Raw genomic sequence first — 19,410 nt, forward strand, 5'->3', positions numbered from 1 at the left:
GCCAGAGGCTGGCGGCTGATGACGGCTGTTGCAAGTCACCTGAGGCTGCAACTCGTGGCGTCCAGCCCCTCCACCGTCGCTGAGACGGACCGACGTTCCTCGTTCCTCATTCCTGGCCTGACCACCGCTCGCGAAACCATCGTCGCTAGAACTCGCGATGGGTGCAAAATGAACATGACAGCCGGCGCGCCCCAAAAGGCCGGAAGAGCCGAGGCTCGCGAACACGCGAGGGGTCAGCGTTAGCCAGGCTCCTCTACTCCTCCCCCCATCAAGACGGCATTACCACCCCGAGACCCACCATCACTCCCAAAGACGGCCATCCTCTCACCGACTCACGCGTACCAGCGCTACTCCCGCGACTTCTTATCGTTTCTGGTCAGCATACCTCGGAACGCGCCATCACCGCAGAGCCGCCGCTTCTCCCCAGTTCCGCACAAACTCCTGAGATCTGTCATCCCTCCAGACACCGGCCGCTCGTGCCGAGACCGGCCATCTCTTAATGACGCACCTCCACTACGTAGGCCCGCCACACTAGCGGAGCGCCCACACGCCGCCACCGCATAACACGTTTATTACACGCAGGCTGTAAGTACACTTAAAATGGGCTGCCCGGTCCTGGCTTCCGGCGGCGGCGGCGACCGACGCAGCCCGGCCGCCGTATCACCAGTGTTAGTAGCGGCCCCCCTGCAGCCTCCACCCCGGGCGCCGACCCTCCACGCCGAGAGTCGCACGGCTGAAGGCCGACAGACCGCAGTGGGCGCCGCGGCGGCAGCGGCGGACGCGGCGGACGCGGCGGGCGCGCTGCCCGCACGCGAGTGGGTCGCCGTCAACGGAGCAGGACGCAACGCAAACCCGCCGAACGCCATGCAAAGGCACATTGTAAGAAAAGGGCGGACGAAGCGCAAAACGACGAGCCGATTTTGCCTCCCTGGCCGAAATGGATCGCAAGCGAGCTCTTTAGAGCGTGAACCGGTGCTCCAGACGTGTTATCCATGTAAGACGGGCGTTTCAGCCGCGACGGGTCTACCGAAACAAGCTACGTGCTATGCCCAGCGCGCAACGCCACATCACTGGAGGCTGCCACGGCGTTGCCGCTGCCTCTCGCGGACACCGGGAGCGAGAGGCGTCGGACGCCACGTGCGCCGGCCACCTCCCGCCTGAGAGGAGGGCACCACCTCGCGAGTCCCACGCCTCGCCGATCGGGGCGCCCCTGGCGGCGGCGGCGCGCACTGGCCGGCCGCCCGGCAGTGTCCAGTTCCGGCCCGCGGCGCGCGCTCAGACGTTGTGGATGGCCAGCCTGAAGACGTCGTGCTGGCAGAAGAAGCCCTGACCGTTCGGCACCGGCTTCAGCACGAACGTCTGCGAGAAGCCGTGCACCGGATCGTCGTCCGTCTGCCGAGGCGGAGGGCGGAGCGTTACCAGGGGCGTGGCACAAGCGGGCTGGCCACGGAGGCTGGGCCCTGTCGCCAACCAATGGTGGTGCGCTGGGCCCTGTCGCCAACCAATGGTGGTGCGCTGGGCCCTGTCGCCAACCAATGGTGGTGCGCTGGGCCCTGTCGCCAACCAATGGTGGTGCGCTGGGCCCTGTCGCCAACCAATGGTGGTGCGCTGGGCCCTGTCGCCAACCAATGGTGGTGCGCTGGGCCCTGTCGCCAACCAATGGTGGTGCGCTGGGCCCTGTCGTCAACCAATGGTGGTGTGCTGGGCCCTGTCGTCAACCAATGGTGGTGCGCTGGCCGGCAGACGAGAGCCGCCTGCTGGCAGCCGCCGAGCACAACACTTTACGACCTCGTGGAGCATCAGCCTGTGCATAAGACCACTGACAGTGAGTGTAAGCATCAAATGTGCGACAATATCGCGTGAGCCACGCCGACAGGGCAGGGCGGGGGAGGCCTAGCCGGCCCACTTCAGGCGGTGATGCCTTGGTGTGAGACTAACCTTGAGCTGTCCAACAACGTTGATGAGGATGCCGCCGTCGAACATGGGTTGGCAATCCACTGTAGTGACGATGTGCTGGATCTTCGCAAACGTCAGCGCCTGCAGAGCAAGCGCGTTTTATACCGGGACGGGTAAGAGCAAAATAAACATCAGCAGCTAGCTCATAGATGTGTCCCAAAATATTTTAACCTTGAACAGACACCACAGAAAATACACAGGATATAAAAATTACATTACCTTAAAGTTAAAACGTAGGCACGTTTGCAGACCGGTCAAAACACAATTGCAAACAAAACTAAGCAGTCCATGTCTGATTTTAAAGCAATAAGGAGGAACAAAATGATGACATGAACTGAAAATTGCACACAAAAGACGGCGCGGCTAAATAAATGCGTGAACGGAATGGCAAGGACACACTGCATACTCCCAAGCTGTTTCATCTCAATGGACACGCCGTTCTGTTCAATGTTTCGTAATGCTGATGTCATGATTCATGGGTGGCTGTTAAGATATCATCAGCTGGGAATCACAGCGGCCAGACCAGGCCGGGCAGGTTCATGAGTGTCGAACTTTGCCTGCGGTCTCGCTAATGTCACAGATGCAGGCGGGGAAAAGCACACATCACCTCACCTACACAACTTCATTCAACAGGCTGTGTTTTGCTATTCTATCAAACGACAGATGATTGTCCAATTTAATGAGACGACTGGAAAGTATTTGAATTTAATAACTTTGATGTTCACAAGACGAGATGGGAAATATGTCCCACATGAAATATGTAAGCCCCTTGATGTGCACCCTCTTTCCGCGTTTACCGCGCTGCTTAGTGTTCCGGTCAGTCAGTCAGTCATTGGGGCTTTACGACGCATTCAGCTGCTGAGGCCATATGGCGTCGCCTGCATCTCACCCTGGCAGGAAGGGCGGGCACCGCGGGGAATCGAACCCCGTACCTCTGGTTTCCCAGACGTGCAGTGACTAACGCAGGCGCGTTAACCACTGCACTACCGGCACCCCTTAAGTGTCCCGATTCTGACAATTGCATTTGACATAAGATTCTGGCTTACGTCGTTTCTTTGCCAGGCATTCAAAATTTTGGCCTGCATAGGCTTCCTGTGATAATGAAGCTACGAACCATTACAAAGAAAGGGTAGCTACAAGCAGGACCTATGACAGGAAGTGTCATACTTACAGCAAACTTTTCCATGATTTTTTGTGCTCCTCGATGTTGGGAGCCCTCAAAGCTCATCAGGCTCATCTCCGGCTGAAAAACCAACAAGCAATGTAGACACCGCGAAATGTACAAACCACTGCAAATCAGTAAGCAATATGGACACACTTCAAGTGACAAAAAACCTCAATAGTAAACTGCAAATAATATGGACATACTTCACATTACACCGAAAACTGAAGAGCCACATGAATGAAAACACTGCTTACAACTGAGGAGTGCTTTGAAGTGAACATCTTTCTTGACATTGACAAATCTGACGAAATGTCCCAGTCTGTTCCTCAGATAGCAGGGACAATGCTGCACAGAAGGATATTGAATTCTGAAGTATTCTTTTGGCAGAGGCTCAGCATGTATATAAATCAAAGTCATTTTATAATGAGGTCTCAAAAAACACAAACATGTAAACTAAAAAACACAAACACAAACACAAAAATGTTATGAAAAACATGATCAGAAAAGGAAACTAAAATACTCCAGGCTCTCGAGTTTGTTGCGAACATTCCCGCAGAAAATGCTGCCAGCACGATATATCTACCTCAGATGACATTGTGGTAACTTGTCACAAAATATGGAATCGATCAAAATTTTCAAAACTTTTGAGCTATACCGACCATCAACAAATCATATGAAAACGCATGACACAATGAAAAGAGGCGGGGGGGGGGGGAGTAATTCATTTTTCTCTCGATCCAAACGTCGCACAGTGCTCTCAACCTTGCAACGTTTTTTGGAGCACTTTTGACTACGGCGGTCATATATACCCCCAGAACACAGCATCAGTTGGAACTAAAACACAAGCATCCCACATGGAAGCAAAGCACTCAGTCTGACCTCGGAGTACGGGGACGGGGGACAAAGCTCTCGGATGGTGTTATCAGACCTTCTGGATTTATTGGGGCCTGCGGCAATGAATGTCCTATCTAGGTCAAAGACCACCCATCACGAACGGTCAGCCCTGTGCCAGTCAGGGGCACATTGCCAAAGCCGGGGCAATACCGGACCGACAAGTATCAGAGGCCTCTTGCGTTGGACGGGGCCACCCGAGGCATTGGGATTGGGGGCCTGGTCAAACAGGGCCCTCAATGCCTAATAGACAATCATGTGACTCTGTGGCCTGTAACTGTCCTGTGACTGGATTTAGCAACAAACAGGGCCACGCCGCATTCCAGTCATGGGCCCCACAAGACAAATCGGGATCCCTGTGCCAATTATGGTTATGGGACCTCCTGTGACAGTAGAGGACCCTTTTGCGTCAGTGAGGGCCTCTGCATGGATCCGGGACCCACTGCTTCGGCGAGAGGGCCTCCTGCGCCAGGGAGGGGACCATTGTGTGATATATCCCACTAAGGACATCCCGATCGTTCAGGGGTACCGGCTCCCGAATCGCCAGAATGGTAGCTAGCAACTTACCTGGGCTGGGATGGAAAACCTTTCAGCCCTGCAGGAAAAATGATGGGTCCCTAGTGCTCTGGCCATGTGACCCCTGCCTGGGAGAGGTAGGTGGTCTAGCCTGGTAAGTGGCCCTGCCTGGGAAAGGTAAGTGGTCTCCCTGGTGCTCACACTATGGGGTCCCTCATGGAATGCGTCTCCCGACATGACTGAAAAATGAAGAAAGCTGTGCCCTCGAAGAAAAAAGGCTGAGTTTAACTAAAAGTCAGACCTTACAGTGAAAGATTAAAACTGGAGTTTGAGGAGTCTTCTATTATCAGGGACAACCATTTACTTTTGTGCACCCCCCCCCCCCCCCCCTCCTCTCGCTACCAAGATTCTGGCTGTGCTCTTGTTTTGACACATGTTCTTACCATGGGCGTAGTTACGCAACAAGACTGGGAAGGCGGGGGGGGGGGGAGGAGTAAGCAGCGAAAAATTACGAAATCTTCCACTAAGATGTGCCCATAAACCTGTCTGTTCCGGATTTCACCATTCTACTTCTCAAAGTTGAGGACTGGAGCCCAAGTTGGGGGGAAGGGGAGGGGATGCAGGGGGTTAGAGTCCCTTCCACTGTCACGATTTCTTCACCTTCAGCTGTCTAGAGCCCCTCCAACTTTAAGTCTGCCCCACTCACTGAAGTGGTTAGAGTGGCTGCCTTCTGATTCACCCAGCCATAGCAGGGTGAGTTCAACTCACTTTAGGCATTCGCTCTTTGTCCTTGCCAGACATGACCTGTGGCTAGTATCAGTGGCAGCGCTTAAGGTCAGATGACGTCAGAGGACGGAACGGATCGTGCCGAGCATTGCGGCATGTAAAGCTCTTGTCACCAAATTCTGCTATTGACCTGGAATTGTGTGATTGGATGGTAGGGGTTAGGGCTCATACAAGTAGTGCTTAGCATGAGTTCTGATCCTAGAAGTATGTCACCTTAAAAAGTTTGGATTAAAGTTGCAAACAATAAACTGAATAGGAAACCTCAACCCTGGTTACTCAGCAAGAAAGTTCTTTAACACAAGTTTCAGCTACATTCTCCATAACACATCACATCTTGAATTCAGATGACCATGCCCTTTAACTTCTTTCAAACAATTACAAAAGGTCAAACCAAATGTGGAGTACCAGCAACCACAGTACCATACTTAACATCACGGATATACACATGTAGGGCCCCCTGGCCACGTATTCCGCTGTCATCAAATTTTGTGTGTTTATGTAAGCACAACTAAGCGTTAGCACTCAAACCATTGCGGAAGACATGTGAAAAAAGGAGATGAAGAATGCTCGCTGACGATATATACCCAACAAAGAATTCTGCACATCAGCCACAAAGTTAACCTGTTTTTTGTGAAAAATTATGGGGGGTGTCCCCACCCCACAACAAAATCTTGTGTATGCTATTGATTAACACTTATGGTCATGGCACAAATGGGGAATCGAGCGCAGGTCCCCCATATGCAAGCTGGTTTAAACCACCCAGCCATTAGGTGGCACAACAGCCCCTCATGGCCTACACCCAGTACCATCCCTGTCAATTTTTAAGTTCTGGCTTTTATACTTTTAAGGAGAATAGAAAGATCAATTTTGTTCTTCCTTTAGAGCAATGGATTTTCAGAAACCTTCTGGCACTCTGGTTATAATTGGTAGGTGCTTGTCCCTATTATTCAGTTGGATTGTTAAACACATTTAAAAAGTGTCAAGACAGCAGGTCTAACTTCAGTAGCACTAAAGAACAGACAACTCCAGGTAGACATTTACCTTGGCAAATTAAAGATTGCCAAGAAAATTGTTTGTTTATATATGCTGCTGTGTTCTACAATACTTCCATGCATTGATGTTAAATGTGTGGCAGCCAGGCAACCAAAATCAAACCTAATAATAGTGCTGATTGGCATTTAAGGTATTTGCTCCTGATCATTAAACAATGTGTTCCATAATGCAAAAAGGCACATCCTGGCAACCTGTGAGGTAAGTTGGTGATCTTCATAGAAATAAAACCTTGACACCTTGTATTCTATGTATATGGTCCAGACGAGTCATAAATCATAGCTAAAAATTATTATAATTAGAATCAGGCAGTTACTGGAAGCACAAAATTTTACTCATATCCCCCTTGCCCTGAATACTCAGATCATTTTTCACATCCATTGCTGAGAAAATTAATTAGTCCACAAATTGAGACATTTTGCAATAAAATCAGGTAACACCTCTAAATAACAGATCTCCCTGCTTGGAAGTCACTATGTTATACAAGTAAGATTACCTGGGTGTTACAAAGCATTTTATACACTTTCTCTTGGAATGTGGTAAATGGATTAACAGAGTGTTGAGTGTGACTCATGAGAAACATATCATATATTCCAGAAAAATTATGTGATGAACAAGATGAGCATATCAGGTAACAGGACATAACATTATGCAATGCAGGAATGTTCCTAAGAGTATTGCTGCCATTTGGATTTTGAGAGCCCAGAGTCTGACACACAAGCACCATCAATTTCAACATACAATGTTATTATTCCAAGAAAATATGATGTTCAGTTGATTTCACATGAAAACAGAGCAAAGCATATTTCAGCAAACATACTTTGATAATTCACTGCAACCTGGCCTGGCCTAGGCTCCTGAAAGTGTGCTCCAGGCTCAGTCAAAGAAGTCACAAGGGTGTCCAGTGCAGTGGATGGATTTTATCAAACAGATCTAAGAATAAGCACACACAACCTGATCATTTATCTTGAAAATGAAGCATTCCAAGCATGGTAACAATTGCCATAGCTGACCAGCTGAATTTCCCCAATCATAAATTAAGGTAAAGCAGGAGACAATACCAAGTCATGATAACTTACACTGTACAAGTTGATCAGTTGCGCTCTGCATGCTGGGTCATCAAAGAGCGTGTAATACTGTTTGGCGAACTGTTCACCGATGGCTAGGTACTGGGGGTTCAAAGCCATGTCCTTGGTCTGATGGTAACCAATCCACACAAACTGTTAAGATATTCTCTTGCAGGCAGCCACGTGGATATCGTAGCACACGCCCGGCAGGATCAAACGCGCCTTCGTGGGGATTAAACGCGGCTCCAGAAAAGTTCCCGTCGCCCTCCTCGCCTCCCGCGCTTTATGTTTTAGGCAAAAGGATAGTGAATTTGATATACCACGAGTGAAGCATGTGCGCCACCTTGGCGCTTCTTCGAATAAAGGGTAAGGTCAGGCAATTTGTATTTGTTCTTGGTAGAGTGAAATAGTGGCTAGCGCATTTAAACACTTCGCTGTTTTTCCTTCTTAGGTTCGCACAAAACGTAGTTGGACTTGATGACAAGCATCCATCTCCTAAATACAATGAAGATTAAGGCTATATGTACGTTAAACTATCGAAAAACTAGTTTTTATTTTCGAAGTCTTCATGGCGTTCGCAGAAGTGCCATTTCGTGGCCTTGCACCTCAAGGCATTGTACCACTGGGGATAAGCTCTCGTGCGTTGTATTGCGCTGTGTTGCATTGTGACGGTCGGTACAGTGGGCATTGGGCGCGGAAAAGGCCTTAGAATTAGAAAAAGAAGTACGTAAGGTTGTGTCGTTTGCCGAGGGCGGTATGTTACGACATCTGTTCGTAGTCTGATCGCAGCGAACGCTCCGGGCTCGGGGTTCGGGTCTGGGGCTGCTCGACCTTTCGGGAACTGCCGGCTGGTATGGTTGATTCCATCCCCAGGGCGTCCGCAGCTCATTGCAAGGTCGTGTAAGAACGAGAAGGTCACGTTTGTCAATAAAAATTTGCTACATGAAAAGTAGACCCGTACCACCTATGCAAGATTTCAGCCAGGGATGCAAGTTTTTGAAAAGTATTCCAGGAGAATGCGGCTGTTACAGAATGCTGCCTGAGAGAGCAACCTTGTCATCGGGCCAAAATCAGTGAAGTGTCCTGATTTTCTAAATGCAGTTGGATTTTACTTTCTTGCATTTCAAGGAGGGTTCCTAAGCAAACTTGTCTTAGTGAAAGTGAGTTAGATTTGCTCCAAAATTCAAAAATGTGTCTTGCCCAGCTTGGTGATTTTTGGTTTGAGGCATGACTTGGATGACCCTCTCCCCATCCCCCTTGGATATCATAAAAGACATTGGATATGGGCTGATCTGTGATACTCAGAATTGTGTTGAGCTGCTGAGTCAAGAGCTTAGATCAACCCATGCATTGTGAATGCAAAATAAAATGTTCATGTACCGAGGTATTGTGGCTGATTTAAAGGCTTGTTGTGGAAAAATATTTGTAGAAAAAGATGAGAGCAAGCAGATATTATTGGACAAACAGCATGACTGCAATTGTTTGAACAATCAGTTATCCTCCAGTTTGGCCAGTGGTTTAGCTGAAATCAATTGAATGTGAATAGATAAGACAGAACTGTAAGCTGTACTCCTGGTAAAACAACTGGGAGAAGGAGAAAGAGATAGACATAGCTGTAAAGGTTATTTTATTTTTACATGCTTCTCAATATTCACATTATTGTTCTACCAAGACATTCTGATTGTATGAAAAGTGAGCTATGAAAACCTGAAGCCCAAAATGATGATATCTTAATATTTCTCTATGGGGAGAAGGGATGGTTAAAAGTCAGAAACCATGGCTGAAAGAAATCTTGGACAGGGTTGTCAGTTTTTAAAATCATATTTTTTTCTGACAAGAGCCCTTGACTAGGCCAACCCCAGCAAAATCACAATCATATTATTGTGAAAATGGCTTAAATGGTATGGAGCATACATGCAATGTTTTGAAGTGTTACCTATTTACATAATTGTCAGAGCATTGCCAGAGATTTATTGTTTTGATAGCATGGCTAAATGTCAGTTCAGCTGTCCTACAAACTGAGGCTTATTGCACTCAGAGTGAATTCAATTCTGGTTTGAAAGAAGAGTAAGCTTTATTTTTGTATGCCATATATGCACATAGAAACATTTAGAGTGTCTGATTCATCTTCAGTTGTTGACCTCATGATGGACATGTAAATCCCCAGGGGATTGTTCATGTTATCTGTGCCATCTTCACCCATATTAATTCCAATCCATATCAACCATTGCCAGATTTAGCATGCTTCACATCTGATCTTGTCACACTATCTGTAACATCAACCAAATGACATTGGTACCTTGGTCTTCTGCCTTGTCTCCTGTTTCTGTCCTGTATCTGCCACCAGCTTTTTTCTGCACTTGCATCACACCTTCTGCTGATACAGCCAACAATGAAATATGCACCACGGTCCCGAAAGAGCTGCTGTCTGCATACATGCACACATTGCCTGTACCACTTCCCATCTGACACTAGCCCTGACAAAGCCTGCTTGTGCCCAGTAGACACTCAGCATGCCTGCGGACCTGCCAGCATACTGCTTCGCGGCCATCGTGGCGGCCGGCGGAGTCATGGGCTACGCCAGGGCTGGTGAGTCACGAGGCTCAGAATACTGACGGGCTGTGGAGGGACTCTCCCACCATGCGTCACGTGCTGCCACCTGTCTGTGCGTCCACCAGTCATTGATGTGCACCTGACCAATCCATGCAGCGTCTCTGTGACACTCTAACCTGACTTAACCAGACCTGTAGACAGCGGCCCGTGTTTGTGGGATCAGGCCGGGACTTAACCAGACCTGTAGGCTGCGGCCCGCGTCTGTGGGATCACGCCGGGACTTAACCAGACCTGTAGACTGCGGCCCGCGTCTGTGGGATCACGCCGGGACTTAACCAGACCTGTAGACTGCGGCCCGTGTTTGTGGGATCACGCCGGGACTTAACCAGACCTGTAGACTGCGGCCCGTGTCTGTGGGATCAGGCCGGGCGCCCGGAGCCTCGCTGTGGGCACGGCGGTTCGGATCGAGGCTCGTGCCAGGGCTTTGCTGCCGTTGAGAGGCTCCTCAGCCTCGCTGGGTCGGGTCGGCACTGGAGCGGCAATCTCTGCCGCGTGGCGCCGCAGTGCGTGATTACGACCGGCGGCCGGGCTGCAGCGCGTACAGCGCACTGCGTGATCCCGACTCGAGAGATCACCTGCGTGGGATCATCTCATGGCCACTGCTGTTTCCAAGTCCTTACCAACTGGGACTTGTCTGCTGATTGGGGGCCGTCATTGCGCACCGGTCAGAGTGCGCGAGTTGTATTGTAAGGGGGTTATGTTTGTGCGCTGCTGTTCTAGAACTTGGGGGGCCTGTGTGAGACAATCAAGTCCCCGTTACTTATGTGCGGCCGGAGGGTGCATGCGGACAGTTTGTCCTCCATGCTGGGCTCAGTTTGTTGTATGCTGTTATGCTCTTGTTCTCGTGGTATTTGACCGTCCCTTTTGTCTCGAAATTATCAGCTTCACGTGCTGTGCACAATCCTTCAAAACTTGTACATCCTGTAATTATTGGCATTGCATGTACTCGCCATTCGGATGCACAGTAGTGTTCCGGCGGCCCACGGAAACTCTGACATGTACTTTGTTGTTGTGTATGAGCCTCCGTCTGGCCCACGTATCCTGTTTGTCCGGAGTCGCGGCGGCCGCTTCCGCCGAACTCATCAGAGACCTTTCATCCCTCCACCTCTCACCCGCAGCGCAGACATGTCGCGGGCCGCTGGCGGCGGGCGCGTTTTTCACGTCGTCCGCCGCCGCCGGGGCATTGGGTCACAGGCGGCGGGAGGTCGGCACCCGGCCGCCGGTGCCCCCCTGAGGGCCCGTCGGCAATCCGGCTGCTATTGACACCCGGTATTGGCGGGGCTTCCTGCGACGGGCCGTGCCGGGGCCGCCGGCATCGGCAGCTGTCGGGGAAGGGTAGTCGTGTGACGGACCCGGCGGGATGATCCGCTCGGAGTGGCCCCCCCCCCCCCCCCCACACACACAACCTACTGGCCGCTCAGTCTGACCGCGGGTGTGCCGTGGTGTGCGGCACTGAGATCTGCGACGGGCATGTGGCGCTGTGAAATACGCCGTGTCTCGGAGGTGCCGTCACCTTCTTAGCGTGTTCGGCATTGTATGTTGATGTTTTGAAGTCACTGTAAAGCTAGAGGCCCGTTTTTCCGCGTCAGATGTATTTGTAAGACTTCTTACGCTGAATATGTCTCGAAGCCTGCGTACGGCACGTGCGTTTGCCTCGCGCCGGGGTCATTCAATGGCCAACAGGATTCTATGGCCTACCAATCCCCTTCATTGTGCCGGCTGTCTGTCTAGGCTCCCCTGCTAGTGCACGGCCTTCGGCGTTCCCGATGTTCCATGCGAAGACGGGGTTCGGTTCATCAAAGTGCTGCTGGCCCCGATGTTCCACTTCGGCGGGGTTTGGTGCGGCAAAGTGGTGCCGTTTAAACTGCTGGCGGTGTGGAGTAATGCTTCGTTAATTTAGTTGCCTCACTTGGTTTAAGGGGTCTTGACCTGGACAATGGTGGTGTTTAAGCGTTCAGATAAACAACTTTGTTGAATCGATGTGCCCTAGTCCGCCTCACTATTCGGCTGTTCATTCTGCTGGCTCTATCGATTGTATGAGACTCGGACGGTGTTGCTATTCGTTAGCGGCCAGTCTTATACCAGTCTTTCATGACAGGCGCTGCGTTCTTTAGAGCTTTATTCAGATTAATGTGGCGCTTTAGCGTGTTGGGGATGTGTCAAAGCCTGTCACTCTGGAGCGATTAATGGAGCGTGTTCCTGCATTGTTAATTTTCAGATCGGGTGGGGTGTCGCAGCACGTGATTAATGCACGCAAAGAAAGTAGCCAACTAGAATACGAATGTGTCGATTTGACAGCGATTAACACTTGGTTTCGGAACACCGGCCGTGTTCCAGCCCTCTGTCCCCTCCCCCTGGACCAGGCGGTGTCATGTGCTTGATCTACACGTCGTTCGCTCAGTCCCAGGTGGCACAACATGTGTGGTTAGCAGTCTTACTTCTCAGCCTCACTAAAGCGGTCATGTCTTCCCCTCCCCCAGGCAGCCTGATGTCACTGGAGCCCTGGCTGAGGTTCGACTCCTGACCTGCTCCCCCCCCCCCGGCCCCAGACAGTCTGATGTCACTGGAGGGCGGGCCCGGGCTCGGCTCCTGACAGGCCCCTCCCCTCCCCCAGGCAGTCTGATGTCATTGGAGGGCGGGCTCGGGTTCGGCTACTGAACTGCCCCCCCCCTCCCCCAGGCAGTCTGGTATCACTGGGGGCCGGGCTCGGGTTCGGCTGCTGGCGTGTCCCTCCCCTCCCCAGGCAGTCTGATGTCGCTAGTGGCCGGGCTCGGGTCCGGCTGCTGACCTGTCCCTCCCATCCCCAGGCAGTCTGATGTCGCTGGTGGCCGGGCTCGGGTTCGGCTGCTGACCTGTCCCTCCCATCCCCAGGCAGTCTGATGTCGCTGGTGGCCGGGCTCGGGTCCGGCTGCTGACCTGTCCCTCCCATCCCCAGGCAGTCTGATGTCGCTGGTGGCCGGGCTCGGGTTCGGCTGCTGACCCGTCCCTCCCATCCCCAGGCAGTCTGATGTCGCTGGTGGCCGGGCTCGGGTTCGACTGCTGACCTGTCCCTCCCCGCCCTCAGGCAGTCTGATGTCGCTGGTGGCCGGGCTCGGGTTCGGCGCGGCGCTCGGTGTCGGCGCGCAGCAGGTGTCTGACGACCCGTCCAACCTCCACCTCTCGCTGGCGGTCAGCGCCATCCTGCTCGCAGTCATGGGCGCCCGCTTCCGCAGGAGCGGCAAGATGATGCCGGCCGGGCTGGTGACGGCCATCAGGTGCGATGCCCCGCTGCTGGACAGCGCCGTGTGCCCGCCACGCCTTTGCCGTTGTGTGGGGAGCTGGTGGCGGTGGTGCTGGATATATCGTGTAATTGATAGCTGTTCGCGAAACATTATTCCCTGTTTAGTTGCGATCGTTGTTAATGTGTCACTGACGCGGGGTGCTGTGTCACTGCCACCTGCCGCGTCCGACTTGAAAGGCTGCCACACTAAGCGGTTGAGCGGTTCAATTTCATGCGCCGTAAGCTCGCCAAACAAATGACCGCCATTATCAAAATCCCGCTGTGCTTCTGCTTCAAGCGCGTCAAAGCTCGAAATGGCGCGCGTGTGCGGAGGAGGTTTATCTTGCTGTCGCAAACGCTGCACCGGGAGATGGGCGGGGCAGGTTCCCGTGCCACTTCAATGCGGCGGATTTGCAGAATTTATCGCCGGCAGGTAGTTGGGCCGTGACCGCTTCACCCGGCTCGGAAAGTCGGCGCACTTCACGCAGTGCCGACTAAATTATGGCTGGGAAGTTCGCCATCTGCGGGGGACGAGCGTGGGCGGCGCCCAGCGCGAGGCCGGCGGCGGCTCTGCTCCAACTGGCGCCCGTCCGGTGACTCGTGTCCCGTCTGTCTGACCTCCGTCCCGCTGTCCTGTGTCCGGCGACTCGCCTCCCGTCTGTCTGACCCCGTCCTGCTGCCCTGTGTCCGGTGACTCGTCTCCCGTCTGTCTGACCCCCGTCCTGCTGCCCGGTGTCTGGTAACTCGTCTCCCGTCTGTCTGACCTCCGTCCTGCTGTCCTGTGTCCGGTGACTCGTCTCCCGTCTGTCTGACCCCGTCCTGCTGTCCTGTGGCCGGTGACCCGTCTCCCGTCTGTCTGACCCCCGTCCTGCTGCCCTGTGTCTGGTGACTCGTCTCCCGTCTGTCTGACCCCCGTCCTGCTGCCCTGTGTCTGGTGACTCGTCTCCCGCCGGTCCTACCTCCGTCCTGCTGTCCTGTGTCCGATGACTCGTCTCCCGCCGGTTCTACCTCCGTCCTGCTGTCCTGTGTCCGGTGACCCGTCTCCCGTCTGTCTTATCCCCCGTCCCGCTGTCCTGTGTCTGGTGACTCGTCTCCCGTCTGTCTTACCCCCCGTCCTGCTGTCCTGTGTCTGGTGACTCGTCTCCTGTCTGTCTGACCCCGTCCTGCTGTCCTGTGTCCGGTGACTCATCTCCCGTCCGTCTTTCCCCCCATCCTGCTGTCCTGTGTCCTGTGACTCGTCTCGCGCCGGTCCTGCCGCCGTCCTGCTGTCCTGTGTCCGGTGACCCGTCTCCCGCCGTCCTGCCGTCCTGCTGTCCTGTGTCCGGTGACCCGTCTCCCGCCGTCCTGCCGTCCTGTGTTCTGTGTCCGCGCCGGTGTGACGGCTTTCAGCTTCGACAGTGTTAGTGCTAACGCTTGCATCAAGCACGGGTAATAGCCCACCGGCCGTTCGCGCGAGGCGCGCTGACACATTCTTCGATGTATCGCTACATGTGACCGGAAAGGCATCGCAGGTTGCGCCATTGCTCTTCAAACTTAAAGCTATTTCTTTCTCAGTGCTGTCATTTGCTTTTGATGTCCGATCGTGCGCCGTAGCCACCGCCGTCATTGTTATCTTGCCTATCCAACGGTTTTACCCGCCGCTCCTTTGTCTTGCATCTTTTGCTTTCCCAGCTCGTGTTGCCGCGGGATTTGCATCATTATCGATTCAGCCCTTCTGTCTTTCTTCAGTTTCCTGTCATCCGGGTTCTCCGCCCCTCCCCTTCCCCCCTACATGCCCACCCTCTGGTGCTTGTCAGTTTTGTCTTCCTTTCCTCTCGCAAGGATGCCCCGCATTATTCTGGACGGCTGACTCCTCATCGCGGGGTGTGTCTCCATCTGTCTCCCGTCGCGTCCCGCTTTTCCTCCACATGTCCGTGGTCACCGTCTACCGCGCTGTGCCCCCCCCCCCCCCCCTCCCGTAGTGCCTTATTGTCCCGTCTCACTGCCGCTGTCTCGCTGTCCCAGCTGTCCGTTTGTGCGTCCCCGCCCCCATCTCGGCACTGTGATTTCTCCTCCATCTCCCTTCGCCTGCTTGCTTCGCTGCTGTCTGCCCAGTTCCGGGAGGTGTCTGGTCCGTCGGCCCGCTGTCCGGCTGTCCGGCCGGTCGGTCCCCCTGTCCGGCTGTCCGGCCGGTCGGTCCGCTGTCCGGCCGTCGCCAGCAGCCGGTCTCTATCGCTGGGCGCGCGGCGCCGCCGTTTTATTAAAAGAGAAAGGGCCATCTTTATTGGCGCCCGGGGGCAGTGCGATTTGTCTCGGGAATTGTGCAATTTATCCGTGTCGGCCGTGCCGTCGGACGCCGCTGCCGGCGACGTCGCCGGATAAGACGGCGCCGTGCCGAGGTCATGTCTGCAGGGCGCTGGACCGTGACCCAGCCGCCCTGGCCGGCACGGCTGGACGGGGGCAGCGGAAGAGCGCCGCTTCCGCAACCGAGGATGAGATGTTAATGCCGTATTTTAAATGGTAATTAATTCCGCGCACGAGTTGTGTGGATTTTTGGCGCTCAGGCTCTCCGGGAGACGGCGCGAAATCGCACGATCGGCAAGTTTTGTGGGGCGGTGGCGAGGCTGGATGGATGCTTGCGTGGTAGCCAGTAAATCTGGGACGTCGCGTGACCCAATATTTATTGTTATTGCGCGTCAGATTTTATCCAACTAGGCCTGGGAACAAATCAAGCATGAAATTTACGATGACGCTGAAATGTGGCCGTTTTCATAAAACTTGATAGATTTAAATGGCTGACCAGCCATTTCGCTGTTAATCGGTGGATGCGTTGTCAGATAAGTTTTTGTCCGTTCTTTTTCAATTGGGTATGCCGTGCGCCGTATGCGCGGGCACAGGACCTTTCACTCTGTTTATGTTGAGCGTGCAAAATTCCCAACGAAACAAATTCTCAAAGCTTCCCTGCTGAAGCAAAGCGGGCCTCGGTGTTTTTGTTTCCCCGAGTCCAACACGTGACGGCACTCTTAATCAAACGAAAACCGTTACAGAGTGCGCTGCGTGTCGCGGTCCATTCCAGGGCCCTTCCGCGACCGTGGGCGGCCGTTGTCACTTGGCCGCTTGGCCGACTACGTGTCCCGTCCTCACAATCCGGTGAAGTGGTCTCTAGTGGTCCTCGCAGTCCACGGCCGTCGGCCCACCTAGCAGCGCAAGGACATTCGAGACGGGCGCCGTCCTAAACAAGCCTGCGGCGGCGGTCTGGCGGCGGCTTTGCTGAAGCTTTTTGAAATGGGATGCTTAAGGCATGATTTGCATGAAGTGGCAGCCCCAAGCGCACGTGTGACGAGAGTATTAAAACGCGGCCAGGTAGTCATGGTAACGAGAGACTCTTCTCGGCCAATCGCTGCAGTTAATGGACAGACACCCAGGGATGAGCTGCCAGCTGGACGCCCACATCGCACTTTGTGCCGATCCGCTGCGTGCTGTAATCGTCTGATCTGCGCGCGCCGGCCCTGTCACGTGCAATTTTGTCCATCCGTTGGTTAACGGGTAATCTATTTCAATGCGCTGCAGTGGATGTTGTGTAGCGAGCTGCCATTATCACGCGTGACGGGGCATCTGCCGTCCTGCGGTGCCCTGTGCTGTTGCGGGCGGCCGTCCGATGGGCGAGGGTTCGTCTGTGCTCTGCTGGCTCGCCATCGTGTTCTGTCGGATGACTGATGATGGCATGTCAGGCGTCGGCCTGTCCGCCAGTCTGCCGGCGGAGGACAGTGTGTGATGTCGCAGGGCGTGACCTGTCATGTGAGCCCAGCCCGGCGATCTCGCGTGTCGCCGGGCCGTGCCGTCCGCACTGGGACCGCCCCTGGCCCCCGTCCGGCCCCGGACGCCCTCCCAGCGGTGTGCTGTCCCCTTCGATGCGAAGCCGGTCCGCCGGTGACGATGCTGACGGACCGTCTCTATCCGCCGCCGCAGCCTGCTGTTCGTCGTGCGGTACGGCTGCCGCGCGCTCACCGGCTCGCGCTGGTAGTGCGGGCGGTGGCGGCCGGCCATCCGACCACGAGGACGGCGGAGATCCGGGCCCATCGGACGGCGGGCCGGCGCACCCTTGGTGCGTCGCGCCACAAGCTGGCAGCCGGAGAAGCACGCAACGAGTGCCAGCATCGTGATTCCCCACCAGGACCTGTATCATTGTTATGCATAACGCCCGCGGCCGTCGCGCCCCATCGCCCAGTTTTAGACGATGATTTCGTGTGTGCCGTCGGCTGCCGCGCTGGCACTTTGTGTGCTGCGCCGCTCCTGCCGCGCGCTAATGAATCCAATCTAAACACAGCTCGTCAGAACGAACCGACTCTGACTCTCGCCGCTCCTGTTTCACCGCGCCCCCGGCCGCCGGCGGCCGGGTCGGCCGGGTGCCTCCCCTCCGGTGCTGTTTGCCTCTCGCCGTCCGTGCGCGCGGCGCGCGATCTCCCTCGCACCCGCCTCCGCCCCGGGCGGCGGCCGGCGGGGTCGATTGGACGGCGGTCGCTGATGGAGATTGTGTTTTGTCGCGGGCTCCTCCGCCGCGTGGGATCAAGGTTGTGGGTTTGTGGCGCCGGGCGCGCCTCCTGCGGCCGCCTGGGGGTGGCTCCGGGGGCGCCGTGCCCTCCGTGTGGTGCTGGTGTGGGGGCTAGTCTGGTATTGACGCATGGGATGCTACGCTGTGTATCTTTGTTGATGTTTAATGGTGATTTATACGCCCCAAGGGACCACTGCCGCGCGCTCGCGCTTTTGCGAGATGGGCAGCGCGATGCGAGCGATGAACGGGTGGGGCGACCGTCGCAGCCTAATACACACGTATCAGTTGAGCCGCTATCTCACGGATGCTGAACGGAGGCCATCATGGCCGGCTGGCGTGCCGCAATTGCTGATCCTATCTGGCAGCTGGAGCGGGGCTCCGTCTCCGCCGCCTCGTGAAGCCGCCCGCCCAACCGGGTGCCCGACACGTGGACGTGTTGCCGGCCGGAAGGAGCTCGTGGCGCCGGTGGGAGGGAGCCGTGGCGCCGGCCGGGAGGGGGTCCGCCAGAAGGGTCGCCATCTGGCCGGCTTTGCCAGGGACGTCGCCGTCTGGCCGAGTTCGCCAGGGAGGTCGCCGTCTGGCCGGGGCCCATCAGGGAGGTCGCCATCCGGCCGGGTCTGTCAGGGAGGTCGCCGTCTGGCCGGGTCCGCCAGAAAGGTCGCCATCCGGCCGGGTCTGTCAGGGAGGTCGCCATCTGGTCGGGGCCGCCAGAGAGGTCGCCATCCGGCCGGGGCCGCCAGAGGTCGCCATCCGACCGGGGCCGCCAGAGAGGTCGCCGTCCGGCCGGGGCCGCCAGAGAGGTCGCCATCCGGTCGGGGCCGCCAGAGAGGTCGCCATCCGGCCGGGGCCGCCAGGGAGGTCGCCATCCGGCTGGGTCCTCCAGAGAGGTCGCCATCCGGCCGGGGCCGCCAGAGAGGTCGCCATCCAGCCGGGTCCGCCAGAGAGGTCGCCATCTGGCCGGGGCCGCCGTCTGGCCGGGGCCGCCGTCTGGCCGGGGCCGCCGTCTGGCCGGGGCCGCCGTCTGGCCGGGGCCGCCAGAGAGGTTGCCATCCGGCTGGGTCCGCCAGAGAGGTCGCCATCTGGCCGGGGCCGCCGTCTGGCCGGGTCCGCCAGAGAGGTCGCCATCCGGCCGGGTTTGCCCCGGATTGGGTGATCACCGCCGGAAGCTTCCTCGCATCAGCCGGGCGGCGGGCGGCCGTCGCCGCCCGATGGCCGGCACGTGGAGCGTGCCCGGTGTGCGCCCAGATGATCGCGTGCTTGATGGGCGTGCCGCCCTGCCGACCACAGAGATCCGACGACGGCCGCCTGGTATTGATCACTCCAGGCCGTGTTTTTCAGCCGGGTTTGCGTCCGTACGACGGTGGGCAGCTGTTGGCCACTGGGCGGGTATGCTTGTGTCGCAGGGGCCATTATCGCCCCGGCGTGCTATTGTTGTAGCCCGACGCTAATGACGTGTTTCACGTTCTCGTTCGTTGGCATGTTTTTCACTTCGTCGTCCCTTCACACGCGGCCATGTTGTGTGTGACCCCATTGTGACCCTCCGCAGAATGCATCGCGTGCTGACTCATTATTTCTG

The 19,410-nt window shown here is 55.5% G+C and overlaps 2 protein-coding genes across 5 annotated transcripts; one reads left to right on the plus strand and one right to left on the minus strand.

The window, feature by feature from the left end:
* Positions 1-555: 555 nt before the first annotated feature.
* Positions 556-7,731, minus strand: LOC119090690 (putative nuclear transport factor 2). The gene is made up of 4 exons (XM_037213542.1): positions 7,444-7,731; positions 3,128-3,199; positions 1,939-2,037; positions 556-1,392 (listed from the first exon to the last, which is right to left on the minus strand). The coding sequence occupies exons 1-4, from the start codon at positions 7,549-7,551 to the stop codon at positions 1,276-1,278; spliced, it is 396 nt and encodes a 131-aa protein (XP_037069437.1). The 5' UTR covers positions 7,552-7,731; the 3' UTR covers positions 556-1,275.
* Positions 7,732-8,031: 300 nt separating this feature from the next.
* LOC119090479 (transmembrane protein 14C) lies at positions 8,032-18,123 on the plus strand. 4 transcript variants are annotated; one of them, XM_037213298.1, is made up of 4 exons: positions 8,032-8,069; positions 9,936-10,020; positions 13,109-13,298; positions 17,252-18,123. In XM_037213298.1, exons 2-4 carry the CDS (start codon positions 9,945-9,947, stop codon positions 17,304-17,306), a joined length of 321 nt encoding a protein of 106 aa, XP_037069193.1. In that variant the 5' UTR covers positions 8,032-8,069; positions 9,936-9,944; the 3' UTR covers positions 17,307-18,123. The 4 variants fall into 4 exon arrangements, with proteins under 4 accessions (XP_037069193.1, XP_037069192.1, XP_037069191.1 ...); XM_037213297.1 differs by having other exon boundaries at positions 8,042-8,154; positions 9,933-10,020; XM_037213296.1 differs by having other exon boundaries at positions 8,042-8,154.
* The last annotated feature ends 1,287 nt before the right edge of the window (positions 18,124-19,410 follow it).

Source organism: Pollicipes pollicipes, unplaced genomic scaffold, assembly GCF_011947565.3.
Source record: "Pollicipes pollicipes isolate AB1234 unplaced genomic scaffold, Ppol_2.1 Scaffold_3087;HRSCAF=3621_pilon_pilon_pilon, whole genome shotgun sequence".
NCBI classification, from domain to species: Eukaryota; Metazoa; Arthropoda; class Thecostraca; order Pollicipedomorpha; family Pollicipedidae; genus Pollicipes; species Pollicipes pollicipes.